Below are 14,011 nucleotides of genomic sequence, written 5' to 3'. Positions count from 1 at the left end.
AATGACTGCATAGTGTGGATGGACCATCATTTATTTAAGCAGTTTCCTGCTGGTCGACTTTTAGATTGTTTCCAGTCTTTTGCCATTATAAATAATGCTGTTATGAGGTGGCTTTCAAACCTTTTAAAAAAGATCTGGGCCCACTGTAAAAAAAAACATTTACATCACCACCCAGTACTCACATTGGTAACAAAAGATTCATGAAACCCTGCTTACCCTAATTATATGTAATGCCCTCTGATACTTTATATTCCTTTCTGTTTCATTTTTTATAAATTCTGGTCCTAATCCACTAAATTTATTTCACAGACCCACTAGTGGGTCATGACCTGCAGTCTGAAAATAGACTGCACGTATTTCTTTGTGTACAAGTGTATGCAAGATAAGTTGCTAGAACTGATTGAAGGTTATGTGCATTTAAAATCTGTGTAGATAGTGCCACATTACCTTCTGTAGAAATTGTACAAATGTATTTTCTTACCAGCAGTGTATGAGGGTGCACATGTCCCTTCACCCTCATCAACAGTGTATTATCGGACTTGTAGAAACATCTCTCTCGCTGATTGGTAAAGATGGTATCTCGTTATGTCTAATTTGCATGTGTCATGTTTTGAGTGATCCCGATACCATTTACTAAATCCATCTTTTCCTACATATTTGAAATATATCAAATTTGCATATGTATTTAGGTCTGTTGATCTACTCTCTGTTCCCTTCCATTGGTCGGTCTGTTCATGTGCCAATACCAGACTTTTAATTGTTATAGCTTTATAATATGTTTCAATATCTGGTAGGGCTAGTCCCCTCCTCTTAATCTTTTTAATATCTTTATGGCCATCCTCACACATTCATTTGTACCATATGAATGCACATATATTTCTTTTTTAATGTTCTTATCTGTTGTGTTTTTCACGTCTCAAAGTCTTCTGGCTAAAATCCCCATCGCCAAAATCTGATGCTTTCCCTCATTGCAGATGTCTTGATACCAGCACTGTAGTTTGTGTGACAGACCGCATGGTCTGTTGTTGATGTGTGAGTAGAGATCAGCATTATCAGCTTGCTTTTCGGGTCATTGTTCTCATCCCAGATGTGGAGCTAGGTCCTTCCATTCTGCAGGATGTGTTCCAGAGTGGTGGCCCTTTGAAGCCTTGCCTTCAGACCACGAGGGTGCCGTTTTAGTGAATGAGAACAGTGCAGTACACCGCCCAGGAGGGACGTGCTGTCCTGGAGCTGACAGCTTGCTTCTCATCTGTGCTGGTTATCCAGGGCAAGCCATGCAGCACCACGGGAATCAGTTGAGATTTGTACTGAACAGGATAATGGTTTCTTTTCCCTGGAGTTGTTTAATCAGCATCCTTGGAAGAGATGCAGGCAGCCATGATCTAGTTTGACAGCTCATTAGCTGGGGGTTGGTCTGAAATGCTCCTCAAGGGGAGAGAGAAAGGCCTACACATGGGATACGTGATTTGCAGAATTTGAGAGTCATCCGACTAGGAAGTCAGGCCTCTGTCTAAAAGCTGTGTGTGCCAGGGGTTCCTGTCATTCCGGGTGGGGCACAGGGAACCCATTGGACCAGGCAGTATCCACCACTGGGGGACTCATCAAAGAGTCCTAGGCCTCTGGCCCTCTTCCCTCTCCCTGCCAAAGACTCTCCCTTCAGCTGTCCAAACACCTGGAGGCCTTGGCTCATGGGCTCATCAGGCCGACCATCTGCAGAGGCTCCTCTGGGGGCCACGCTTGAGGGGACTGTGTTGGGTGGGATCATAATCCTGTATTGAGTGGAACAACGTCAGAATGGGGAGATAGTACAGTGACGCATGAGACAGCGTGGCTCGGCATTGAACAAGCTGCTCACGTAGCAGAGCCTAGATGCAATCCTTTTTGGATTTCTAAGGGGAAAATTTAAGGTTGGTACGAGGGATAGGCTGAGGTTGAGTAAGTTTAATTCTTATTTTCAAATTAGCTAATCCTTAGAAAACAACTGAATTTAGAAGATTCTTCTCTAAGGCCCAAAGGATTTCTTTCTGCCTCCACCCTCTTGGCTCTGGTTTACTTCTCTCTTCATTTTCGTGAACTTTCAGCAGCAGTTGCGGCTGGTCAGTTAGCCCAGGGCCACCCGCTCAGGGCCCAGAGCCCAGGACTCTGGGAGTGTCGAGCTGGACTCTTGAAAGGGCCATACCAAACTGAGCCATTGCTGTTTCCAAAGAGTCTTGACAGTCTTAAAAATCTTCAAGGGGCCAGCCCGGTGGCATAGTGGTTAAGTTCACATGCTCTGCTTCCGCAGCCCAGGGTTTGCGGGTTCAGATCCCGGGAACAGACCTACACACCACTCATCAAGCCTTGCTGTGGCAGCGACCTACATACAAAATAGAGGAGGACTGGCAACAGATGTTAGCTTAGGGCCAATCTTCCTCACCAGAAAAAAAAAAATCTTCAAGTACCCTAGGATTTGATTGTCATTCTTCCATGCTTTCTCAAAGTTTGTAATCCGCTGCCAACACAGAGAAATTAAAGACTGATTTTCCTCCACCACCCGCAGCCTCAGTCATTCTTAGTTGTTCTGATTATTTGTGTCTGTACCCTGTTTACTTTCATGGGATGCCACTGTCAAGTTCCACAATCCTCGTAGCCCTTGATAGAGTCTTTCCTTTTCTTCAAAGAGGTGCCCAGTTGACATTTATTTTCATGGTCTGCTGAAGTGACAGTTTCAGGTTGACAGGAATGGAATTTGGGCTTAAAGCTTTAGCAGAAGTGGCAAGATGGGCCAACTATATATAACCTCTTGAATTTTTGAGATTTACCCACCCTGACAGTGGCTCAGCAGGTGCAGGCATCCCCGTGAAAAGCCTGCTAACACGTGGCTGACCTTCCCTGTTGAGAAGACTGGGAGCATTATTAAGTACTGTTAGTTATTAAGGACCACCTTTGTATTGGTATGTGAGAAGCTCTCAGGGGAACAGCGCTTCCTGGCAGAGCAGCCTGTAGATGGTACGTCCAAGATGGGACTCCAGGGTCTGAGGCAGCCAAAGCGTGCCCAGGTCTTCAGCTCGGATAAGCCCGTGAGTCTGGCTGTCAGGAGGATAGCGGTTTCTGGTGAGTTTCTCCGACAAGTCCTATCTTTCAGGCTCCTGCATGATTAGGAAGAGGCCTGGCCTTGGCTCAGCACCCAGAGTGTTTATGTAACCACGTACATAGCAGAATGACATGCCATTCATAATGCTGATTTCACTTTCTTCTCTGAACATGCCACGAATTCCTGATGAAGATTACCCAGTTCGCTAACAAAATGCGGCTCAAAAACTAGAACTAATCAGAAGGAAGCCACCAGACTTGACTGTTAGAAGATGGCTGTGCAGTGCATTTAAGGGAGAATAGTTTTAATATTTAATGTGTCGGTATGTAAATTTTATGTTGAAAGATTAGTTAAGTCACAGAGTCTGTAAATTTAATTATTGAAAAGGATAAAGTTTTTCCATTCAGTGTAACCTCCCATAGCTCTGAAATCTCTAACAAAGGAGCTTGTGAGGGAATCAGATGAGACCAAGAACAAATTCTGCATAAACTGGGGCTTAGGGGAGCCATTAGCAGTGTGTTGGATTGCAGGAATGGTGTGTTGGTTGAAGGAACTGGATCTGCAGGCTGGGGAGCACTCCTTTCAAGCTGACAGGGAGAAGTAGGTAACGAGCCTTGCTCCCAGGAGACCTGCCACAGGAGCCCAGCGAGTGAGACGGGCTCTTTTGCCCTGCACTATGCCAGTGATTTCCACGGTGGGAGGGGTGCTCTGATTCCAGGGGGGCCTTCTTAGAATGGCTTTTCTCTCTTCTCTGCACTCCTTGGTTGGGAAAACACCATCAGCTGCGCTAACACAAGAGAAGAAGGCTTAGAGCATTTGCAACCTGCAGTGAAGTAATTGGACAACTGACAGACTTGTCCAGAGAGGAAGGTGGGGATTAGGAGCTGTCCTCACGTCCCACTCGGCATTCCTTATGAACTGCACTTGTATCGGTGACTAACGCTGATCAGGGTACTGTGTACGTCAGTGTGGGCATGAAGCTGAGGGCAGGCTCAGCAGTGCCGACTTCCGCCCCTTACCCCTGCAGCACTCGTGTGCACACATTCAGGGGCCTGAGCGTGACTCAGAGCATATCCCTAGAGCGGCTCACCTAGAGGTTTCTCCTCAGTGCCCTGAAGTGTACAAGTGGGGCCTCCCGGTGGGCGGCCTCGTCACCCTGAAAGGGCCTGCCATTCAGAGGCACTATCTTGCAGAGGGATAAGTTCCCCAGAGCTGTGGAGTCTTTCTGGACAATTCTTGAGTTGCTGAGAATTTTATTTTAGTAGGATTGCTACCAACAGATTGTAAATTATAAACCTCTAAGCCAAAGTTTGCCACTGGCTTGCCTGAGTTTTAAAAATTCATTTATATCATCCCCCTAAACAACAAAAAAAGAAAGAAAATCTCCTTGTTAACGAATCCTGTTTACCCTCTTAAGGGTTGTAGATAGGATCAATTGTGTATTTGTTACTATTTCCTTCCTTTAAAATATTTTGATTATCGGGCCGGCCCTGTGGCTTAGCGGTTAAGTGCGCACGCTCTGCTGCTGGCGGCCCGGCTTCAGATCCCAGGCGCGCACCGACATGCTGCTTCTCCGACCATGCTGAGGCCGTGTCCCAAGTACAGCAACTGGAAGGAGGTGCAGCTATGACATACAACCATCGACTGGGGCTTTGGGGGAAAAATAAATAAATAAATAAAATTATTTAAAAAAAATATTTTGATTATCTAATGTTACAAACACATAGGAAGTAATAGAGCCTACCATAACCAACAGCCAAGGTCTTGGCCCTGCCATGTGTGCTTCAGGCTTTTTCTTCCCTTTTCTTTTTTTAAATAATAAGATATTACAGCTACAGCTGACTGATCCTGTTCCTTTTTCTCCCTCCTGCCCCAGGCATCTCCGCTGTCCATCTGTATTCCTTCTTCCCACATCTTTGCAGTTTGGGCAAGTTTTATGAACACCTAGTCGTGATTTTAAGTATCCTTTCCACCTTCAGTGATCGTTGGCTGCCCTTCGTGAGCCAGTAGATTCAGTCACATGCCTGGAGCCCAGATGTACTATGTGGATTTTAATGTGGAATTATTTTTGCAAAGGAAGCATTCCCTCACCACATCACTGAAGCAAACAAAAAAGAGAGAAGAAAAAAGACAGCTGTCACCCGCCACATTGTTGCTTTCTGTCAGCCTGCTCCTTTCCCTTCCTCCCCCTCCCCGTTGTGTCCAGACAAGAACTCCTCGTGGAGGGGTTTCCTGCACAGGTTCTCACCACTGTGGATCTCAGAGAGAGACTCGCGTGCACTTGGGTCTGAAATCCCCTCTCCTTTCCCTGGGGTGGGAAAGGCTCTGTGGCCTGGTGCAGCCTTCCCAGCCCCGCTCTGTTCCTGGAGAGTGCTGACGGGTGACGGGCGCGTCCCTCATGGGCACACTGCTGTGATTTGCACATCTTGGCCTCTGATGCTTCTTTCTTACTCATGGAAATCGAGAGAGTAGGAATGAGAAGGAGATTTATGTTTTGTTTAGTGACTTTTATCTCTGATCGCTGTTTAGTTCTAGATAATTATATAATTATAGGTATTAGGCAATAAGCATAATTATAAAAAATTATCTTCTTTTCCAATCAGCAAATACCCATTAAGTTCTACTCTTCATTAATTTAATCAACAACTATTTATTGAGTACGTATTATATGCTCATTTCTTGTTCTCAGCGTTGGGGATACAGAATAAAAACAGAGAGCTTAGGGCTCTGTTCTCGTGAAGCCGATGTTCTAGTAGGTGGAGAAAGATAATAATCAAGCAAATAAACAGGGAATTGTCAGCAGTTAGTGGTGAGTACAATGCAAAGAAGTAAGACGGGCTGTGATGACAGTGCTGGGTGACGACTTTAGATGGGGTGGTCAGGGAACACTTCGTGGATGTTTGCACTGGGCTCGGAAAGGTAAGAGAGACCCCGGTAAAGGATTTCAGGCAGAGGGAGCAGCAGACGCAAAGGCCCTGGGGCATTTTATTGTATCTTTCTGCTTTAGCAAGTAAATTATAGCACGTTTAGAGAAATGCAATGTAAGTGATTTTCTAAACACTCGGTCCTGTGTGGAGAGTCGTTTGTCTGAGGTTTTGCTGTGCATTAAATTAAGGCTCAGCAAAGCTGGATTATCAGAGCTGTGTGAGTTTGTGTCTGCTCTGTGGGCTGAAGTTGTCCCTGTTTCCTCAGCTCTACGTCTCCTCAGAGAGCCGCTTCAACACTTTGGCCGAGTTGGTTCATCATCACTCAACTGTGGCGGACGGGCTCATTACCACTCTGCATTATCCAGCCCCCAAGCGCAACAAGCCCACCGTCTACGGCGTGTCCCCCAACTACGACAAGTGGGAGATGGAGCGCACGGACATCACCATGAAGCACAAGCTGGGGGGAGGCCAGTACGGGGAGGTGTACGAAGGCGTGTGGAAGAAGTACAGCCTGACGGTGGCCGTGAAGACCTTGAAGGTAGGCCCAGGACCGCCTGGCCGAGTGGCCAGTTGGAACCACTGCTGCTCTCGGCACCTCAGTCAAGCATGGTTGGTGGTGTGCAGTGATGCTCCTTTCCAGGGAGCCCACCTCCTGCACTCGGGTCGGGGGGAGATCGGTGCCGAGGAGTTGACTCTTCAGTCTCATGTCGTCTGTGTTCTGTGTGTGGTTGAATCATTCTCATAATCTCAGTGTGCTTCCACGTATGGTGAGAGCTGAGAAGGGCTGCAGTTTTTTGGTGTAAAAAGATTAGTCATTTGGAGAAGCTTTCTCATTCTATGGCAAGATTCTTTTAAAGCCGTGGGTTTCCATTCTCTTCGTGCGGCCTTTGGATTACTTCCTATTGAGAGTTAAGAGAAGGAGGAAGAAAAAAACTCTCTGAGTTTTGAGAGAAGGAGATTTAACCAAAATGTGCTTGACTCTTCTGTGGATTTTCGTTGGCGCATTTGAAAGGCAAGTGCATTGGGTGTTCCAGCAGATTCCAATTCTCTGTATCGTGTGTCTAGACTTCTGGACATAGCAGTGTGGAACTGCCTCCATTAGAAAGGCATTAAGGAAACACAAAGGCTTCTTCCTAACTCAGATTCCGTCCTTTCCTTCTTGTGAACTGTGACTTTCACCCTCTCACTAATGCGTGGTGTTTGGAGTTTCCAGGCGGTTTGGGGTTTTTTTGGAGTTCTTTAAAATTGTTAGGATGCCGAGGGAAGAAAGTTTTAACTTGCAGCCCTCTGCCTTCTCCAAAATGTGATCCGTGCTTTCACAACTATGGCAAGAGTGTCCCCTAGTGTTGACGTGCATTATTTTCACTTAAGTGAACTCCAATTACATTGACCTGTGTGCAGAAGTTGAGAGAGGGAGCCCTTTGTAGTAGCTATTAGAAAAGAAAAAGAACTGAAACACCCACCGCTGGGAAAAATGGACCCAAGTGTGTGCACTTTTCCCAAAAGTCAGTTCGGTGCACAGTTGAGACTGGTGCAGCCAAACGCTTGCCTTTTAGGGACTCTATTACTTCCCTGACGCGTTCACTCAAAGGCACAGTAAAATGGAAATTAAGATTTCTGGCTGATGTAAAGTGACACTGTGGAGAAAAATCACGTTCTTTAGTCCTAGAAACCAAAGATGGCTTCCTGGCACTCATATCGAATGTGTGCCCTTAGGTCAGTCCTTGGGGCAGGACTGACACTTGGGGATGGGAAAGGGGGTGCCATGGTTTGGGGTCACCTTGAGGACTCTTGGATATTTTCCAGATAGGATTTTTTATTATTTATTTATTTATTTATTTTTCTTTGGTGAGGAAGATCAGCCCTGAGCTAACATCTGTTTCCAATCCTCCTCTTTTTGCTGAGGAAGATTGGCCCTGAGCTAACATCCATGTCCATCTTCCTCTACTTTATATGTGGGACGCCTGCCACAGCATGGCTTGATAAGTGGTGCGTAGGTCCACGCCTGGGATCCGAACCTGCAAAGCCCCGGCTGCCAAAGCAGAGGGCGTGAACTTCACCACTGTGCCACCAGGCCAGCTCGTGATAGGACTATTTTAAAATTTAATAAACATTTTTCGAATTCCTCACTTCTATTTGCCAGACCATGGGCAAAAACGTTGGGATTGTGAAAATGAATGTGAGTTCTTCACCTCAGGCTAGTCTAGGTAATTAGAATAGTCTAGTTAGTAGGAGAAGTCTAGGTAGTAGGAGAAATAGACAAGTATAACAGTAATTGCAGTGCAGTGTGATAAGGGCCGCATTAGAGGCACGAGTTTGGAGCTGTGGCACCACATGGGAACGAGAGGAGGGACTGGTGAGCTCTGCTTGGCAGGGAGAAAGCATGAAAGGAATTGTGAGCAGGGCCGTAGTGGAGGAGTAGGAGTTGGCTGAGGGAGAGAGAGGTGGGGGTCAAAGAACGCTTGAACCTGGCAAAGGAGCTGGGGTGTCATTCTGGAGGCAGTGGGACTCATCAAAGGGTTTGATGCACAGGAATAAGGTGATTGGATTTGCGTTTCACGAAGATGGCTACATTGGCGAGCCCTGGAAAGAACCAAACAGCCGTTGCCCCGCCTCCCACAGACCAGGTGAGAGCAGGGAGGCGTCTCCCCCCTTCTCTGGGGCACATGACTGATGGCCAGCCCCAGAGAAACCAGGCCTTGATCAGCTTGGGAAACTGTTTAACGCCCAGGCATTTGCCAGGATTTGCAAAAACGAAACAAGGAAGAGTAAAAGCACAAAATACACTAGATTTCAGTCCAGGAAGGGCTTCTTTGAAAACTTCAAAAGGAGAGAGAGTTTGCACAACTTGAAATGTGGGGGGAACCCAGTCCAGTAGCTGATGCTGTGGCATTGTTTCCTAAACAACTGACGAAGAGGATTCCAGAGGAGGAACCTCCTGGAGCTCGCGGGTGGCGGGATGGGGTGGTTTTCTTATACCAATGAATCAGGATTATCTGGAAGTGGGTGCTTTTTAGAATATACTTCTCTAATGATATATTATTAAACTCTTATACTTGTTTTTTTTTTTTGGTAGTGAGGAAGATCAGCCCTGAGCTAACATCTGCCATCCTCCTCTTTTTGCTGAGGAAGATTGGCCCTGGGCTAACATCCATACCCATCTTCCTCTACTTTATATGGGACGCCGCCACAGCATGGCTTGACAAACAGTGCGTCAGTGGGTGCCCGAACCTGCAAACACTGGGCCACCGAAGCAGAATGCACACACTTAACTGCTGTGCCACTGGGCCAGCCCCTCTTATACTTGTAAGTGACTTATGGTCCCACAGTTGGTAGAAGATTACAGAATCTAGTTGCGTGGATTTCTGTGATAGTTATCACAAGTGGTAGCTAATTCGGGAAAAGGGAATGGGTCATTTTCTAAAGGTATTTTAACCCAAAATACAGTATTAAGCAACTATATTATCCCTCTTTCTGCCTCACCCTGCACAAAAGAAATCTCTGCAATGTGTTTCCCGCTTGTCAAATAAGATTAATATCAGTATTTGGGGCATTTACCTCCACTATAGAAGTTGAGGACTTGGAGTGGGTTCTAAATGACAGTAATGGCCAACATTTCCTGAGCTCTTACTGCGTGCCTGGCAGAGTTCTGAATGCTATACATATAGCGTCTCATTTAATCCTTCAACAACCTGAAGAGGAGGGCCCTAACATAGCCACTGCTTCGGGGTTGAGAAAGCTGAAGCAGAGGGAGGTTAGGTAACTGGCCTGCTGTTACACAGCTGGGAGCGCAGAGCCAGGATTCCCACCCAGGCATCCTGCTCCAGGGCCCAGCTCATTCTCCTCTTCTTCCTTTTTTAAGCTGTAACTCAGGTTCTTATTCCTCATAACACCGTGGAAAACACCAGTTACGCAAATACATAATACATAAACCAGTTACGCATCTTAAAAGATCACCTTTGCCCCCCCCCCCCCACGCCGTTCACTTCCCTCCCTCCCAGGCTGTAGCTGTGGTCCACCTCTCTCTTCAAGACCCCTTGGGAAACCCGTGCGGCTCTAGGCCAAGCTTCCATTGGTTCAGCGGTTCTCGCCGAGCACCCCTCTGTGCTGGACCACACTGGGCACTGAGTCTCCGTGTTCTCCAGCCTCCCTGTGCTGCCTGTTTTGTATTGCTGGGCCCTCAAAGGGTAGAGCCAGATCCTCTGTAACCAGCAGGGGGAGCAGGCCCTACTTGTAACGCCCGCTTCCTCCATATTGAACCTCTCCGCAGCCTTGGGTCATACACCTTCAGGGCCTAAGGAAGACCAGAAGAGAAAAAGAGAGCACTAGGCTGACCCCTATGGGCAGGAAACTGGAATTACAGCTGAGGCCCATTGATGGGGAGCTGCTAGTTTGAGTTTTGACAACATTCAGCAGGTTGTAGGCTTAACTTTACCCATGTGCTATCTGCGTTAAAGGCAGGACGTGCCCAAGAGAACCAACTGTCAAGTACAAGCAGCCCCAGGTTTCAAATGAGCTGTATTCCAAAAGTTTGTTTGCAAGTCAGGTTTTTTCTCTGAAACAGTTCCATAAGTAGAAAAGCCTACTATTGATCTGGTTGTGGCATTAAGATGGCAGCATAAGCTAACTGACAGATTAACCATTAAAATAGTGGAAAATAACGTAATGTTGAAAAATTTTAAGACTTAAAATTGTACTCAATTCTTTACCTATTTTTCGAATATATGCATGTAGTATCCTCCACCCTTGATTTTTTTGTCTCTCCAGCAATAGTCCCTATGTGTGTATTTTTTTTAATCATATGACAGCATGCTCTGGACACTGCTCTTTTCCTTCTCTTGTCCACTTAACGTATCTCGGCAGTTGTTCCTTGTTAAGTACACGTAAGGTTGTCTTAGTTTGCACGAGTATATTTTGTATGTACCAGCCCTCAGCGGGCACTGGTGTTCTTTTCAGTGCTTTGTTATATGAACAGTGCCGCAAGGATTCTCCCTGTTTGCACGTGTGGGAGAGTATCCCGGGGGGTCAGCTCCTCAGAGTAGAACTACCGCATCAAGGACCACAGGCATTTATGGTTTGGTCATATTGCCAGAATGCCTTCGGAGGAGCTTGTACCAGTTTGCACTGTACCAGCAGTGTTGAGGAAGTGCCTGTTTACCCTCCCTCACCAACACTGTGTTTTGGTTTGGGTTTGACTTTTGTTGTTTTTTTCCCCGAGGAAATTGGTTTTATTGGAGAGCTCCAGAAACGAACGGGGAAGGAGAGGCCACATGACAGCATTAACACTGGACAGTCACAGGCAGTATGCTGTGCATTAGGGAGAGAGGCCCCCAGCTCAGAGCCTGCTGGTACCATGTTGTACCTGCTCTTGCAGTGGCTTCTCTTCTGGCTGTGGAGCTGGATAGAGCTGCAGGATTTGGGGACCAGAGTTCTTGGAGTTCCTCTCGTGAGGTTGTTTCTTGTGGACTTTTCGCTTGAGCTTTAAGTCCCCCATCTGATTTGTGAACCCCCTTCTTCAGTCTACTCCAGAAACTCTGCCCCACCTCTCCAGTGTGTTTTAAATGTGTTGATACTGGTCCACCTGATTGATAGGTGAAGGATAGTGGTGACTTTGCTCTCCTGACATTTGGGTAAGAGCCACACCTGTGGATACTGACCTGTCTCAGACAAGAGCCCTACTCCAGGGCTGGGGATTCCTGCTGAGAGGGAGGCATCGAGAGCACTGAAGGCTGTGCAGCAACAGCAGGATGCTGAGCCATTTTTAAAGACATTGTTCTTTTTTTTTCTTTTCTTTTCTTTTTTTAATTGATGTTTTAATAGTTTATAACATTGTGAAATTTTGGGTTGTACATTTTTGTTTGTCCATCACCATATATATGTCTCCCTTCACCCCTTGTGCCCACCCCCCACCCCCATTGCCCCTGGTAACCACAATACAGTTTTCTCTGTCCGTGTGTTGGTTTATATTCCACATATGAGTGAGATCATACAGTGTTTGTCTTTCTCTTTCTGGCTTACTTCACTTAACATAATACCCTCCAGGCCCATCCATGTTGTTGCAAATGGGACGATTTTGTCATTTTTTATGGCTGAGTAGTATTCCATTGTATATATATACCACATCTTCTTGATCCAGTCGTCAGTCAAGGGACACTTAGGTTGCTTCCACTTCTTGGCTACAGTGAATAATGCTGCAATGAGCATAGGGGTGCATAAGCCTCTTTGGATTGTTGATTTCAGGTTCGTTGGATAGATTCCCAGTAGTGGGATGGCTGGGTCATAGGGCCTCTCTAGTTTTAACTCTTTGAGGAATCTCCGTACCGTTTTCCATAGAGGCTGCACCAGTTTGCATTCCCACCAGCTGTGTATGAGGGTTCCTGTTTCTCCACATCCTCTCCAACATTTGTTGTTTTTTGTCTTGGTGATTATAGCCATTCTAACAGGCGTGAGGTGATATCTTAGTGTTGTTTTGATTTGCATTTCCCTGATGATTAGTGATGTTGAGCATCTTTTCATGTGCCTATTGGCCATCTGTATATCTTCTTTGGAGAAGTGTCTGTTCATTTCCTCTGCCCATTTTTTGATCGGGTTGTTTTGTTGTTCAGTTGTGTGAGTTCTTTATATATTATGGAGGTCAACCCCTTGTCAGGTATATGTTTTGCAAATATTCTCTCCCAGCTGGTGGGTTGTTTGTTCATCTTGATTCTGGTTTCATTTGTCTTGTAGAAGCTCTTTAATCTGATAAAGTCCCACTTGTTTATTTTTTCTTTAGTTTCCCTAGTCTGGGTACACATGGACATTGTTCTTTTTTATGCTGTGGGATACCCGTTCTTGGGGATGAGGCCAATGAGCAAAGAGAGTGAAGCTGGTTAGAAAATGCCTGTGAGATATTGAGTCTAGGAGAATGAATCTGTGAGAAAGACAAAAAAGAAACCAGTGTTAATTAAAGAACCAGCCTGTCTTTCATACCAGCAGTATGTTTAGTCTACTTCTCCAGAATAGAGGTCAACTGTCTTAATAATATTAAAGAGAGTACCACTGATTGACTGCTGACCACGTTCTGGGAACTGCGCTTGGCACTCTTTGTGCATGAGGTAGATACTGCTGTTCTCTCCATTTTTCAGAAGAGAAAACAAGTTCAGAGGTGACCTCTGTTATCTATCATGTAAGTGATGTGCCATGGTTACCTAGCAGCAGAGCTCAGTCGGTATACCTCACAAGCCATCCTCTTAACCACTCGCTATACCAGCCCAAGCATTCATCTGCATGTGGGCCAGGCCAGGCCGTCCTTGTGAAGAGAGGCCGGTTGACCCATCTCCCTCCCTAACAGACAAGGCTGAAATTCACAGCTTTTACCCAAAATGTTGCCTTCACTCTAGTTAATCTGAGTTAATTTTATTTTGCTATGCAAATGGAAGAATTCTCTTCAAAAAGATATGGAAAGTTTTAAGTAAAAGTGAAGGAATATAACAGGAGATCATCAGGGATATTTCCAGTTTAATACAACTACAAATGTAGGATGCTGTTAATAGTTTAAATTATAAATTGAACCAGGTCTGATTCCAGCAGGGGGAGACAAGTTCACACTGATTGTTCTTTCAGAACAAAAACAAGGAATTATTATTATTATTATTATTTTTTAATAATTTTATTTATTTATTTTTCCCCCAAAGCCCTAGTAGATAGTTGTATGTCATAGTTGCACATCCTTCTAGTTGCTGTATGTGGGGCGCGGCCTCAGCATGGCCGGAGAAGTGGTGCATCGGTGCACGCCCGGGATCCGAACCCGGGCCGCCAGCAGTGGAGGGCGCGCACTTAACCGCTAAGCCACGGGGCCGGCCCACAAAAACAAGGAATTATTTATACTGTCCACACGTGTGTGTGTGTGTGTGTGGAGAAAGACAGATAAAAAGAGGGATGCCTTTGAAAGCCATATTGTTCCTTTTGCATGTCCATGCTCTCAAGATCTAGAACATGGTTGTTTTAGAAAAGAGTCAGTAGCTATAAGAGC

At 45.8% G+C, this 14,011-nt stretch overlaps 1 protein-coding gene across 2 annotated transcripts in view; it reads left to right on the top strand.

The window, feature by feature from the left end:
• Positions 1-14,011, top strand: part of ABL1 (ABL proto-oncogene 1, non-receptor tyrosine kinase) — a 144,205-nt gene that overhangs the window by 115,356 nt on the left and 14,838 nt on the right. For both annotated transcript variants that reach the window (XM_004423583.3, XM_004423584.3), the window contains exon 4: positions 6,266-6,538. In XM_004423583.3, the coding sequence (XP_004423640.1) occupies positions 6,266-6,538 (273 nt within the window). The remainder of the gene's footprint in view (positions 1-6,265; positions 6,539-14,011) is intronic.

The sequence above is a fragment of the Ceratotherium simum genome, chromosome 29 (assembly GCF_057802395.1).
Source record: "Ceratotherium simum simum isolate JZ-2026a chromosome 29, ASM5780239v1, whole genome shotgun sequence".
Classification (NCBI taxonomy): domain Eukaryota; kingdom Metazoa; phylum Chordata; class Mammalia; order Perissodactyla; family Rhinocerotidae; genus Ceratotherium; species Ceratotherium simum.
Note: the sequence above shows the minus strand (reverse complement) of the source record. Positions and strands in the feature narration are given on the sequence as shown.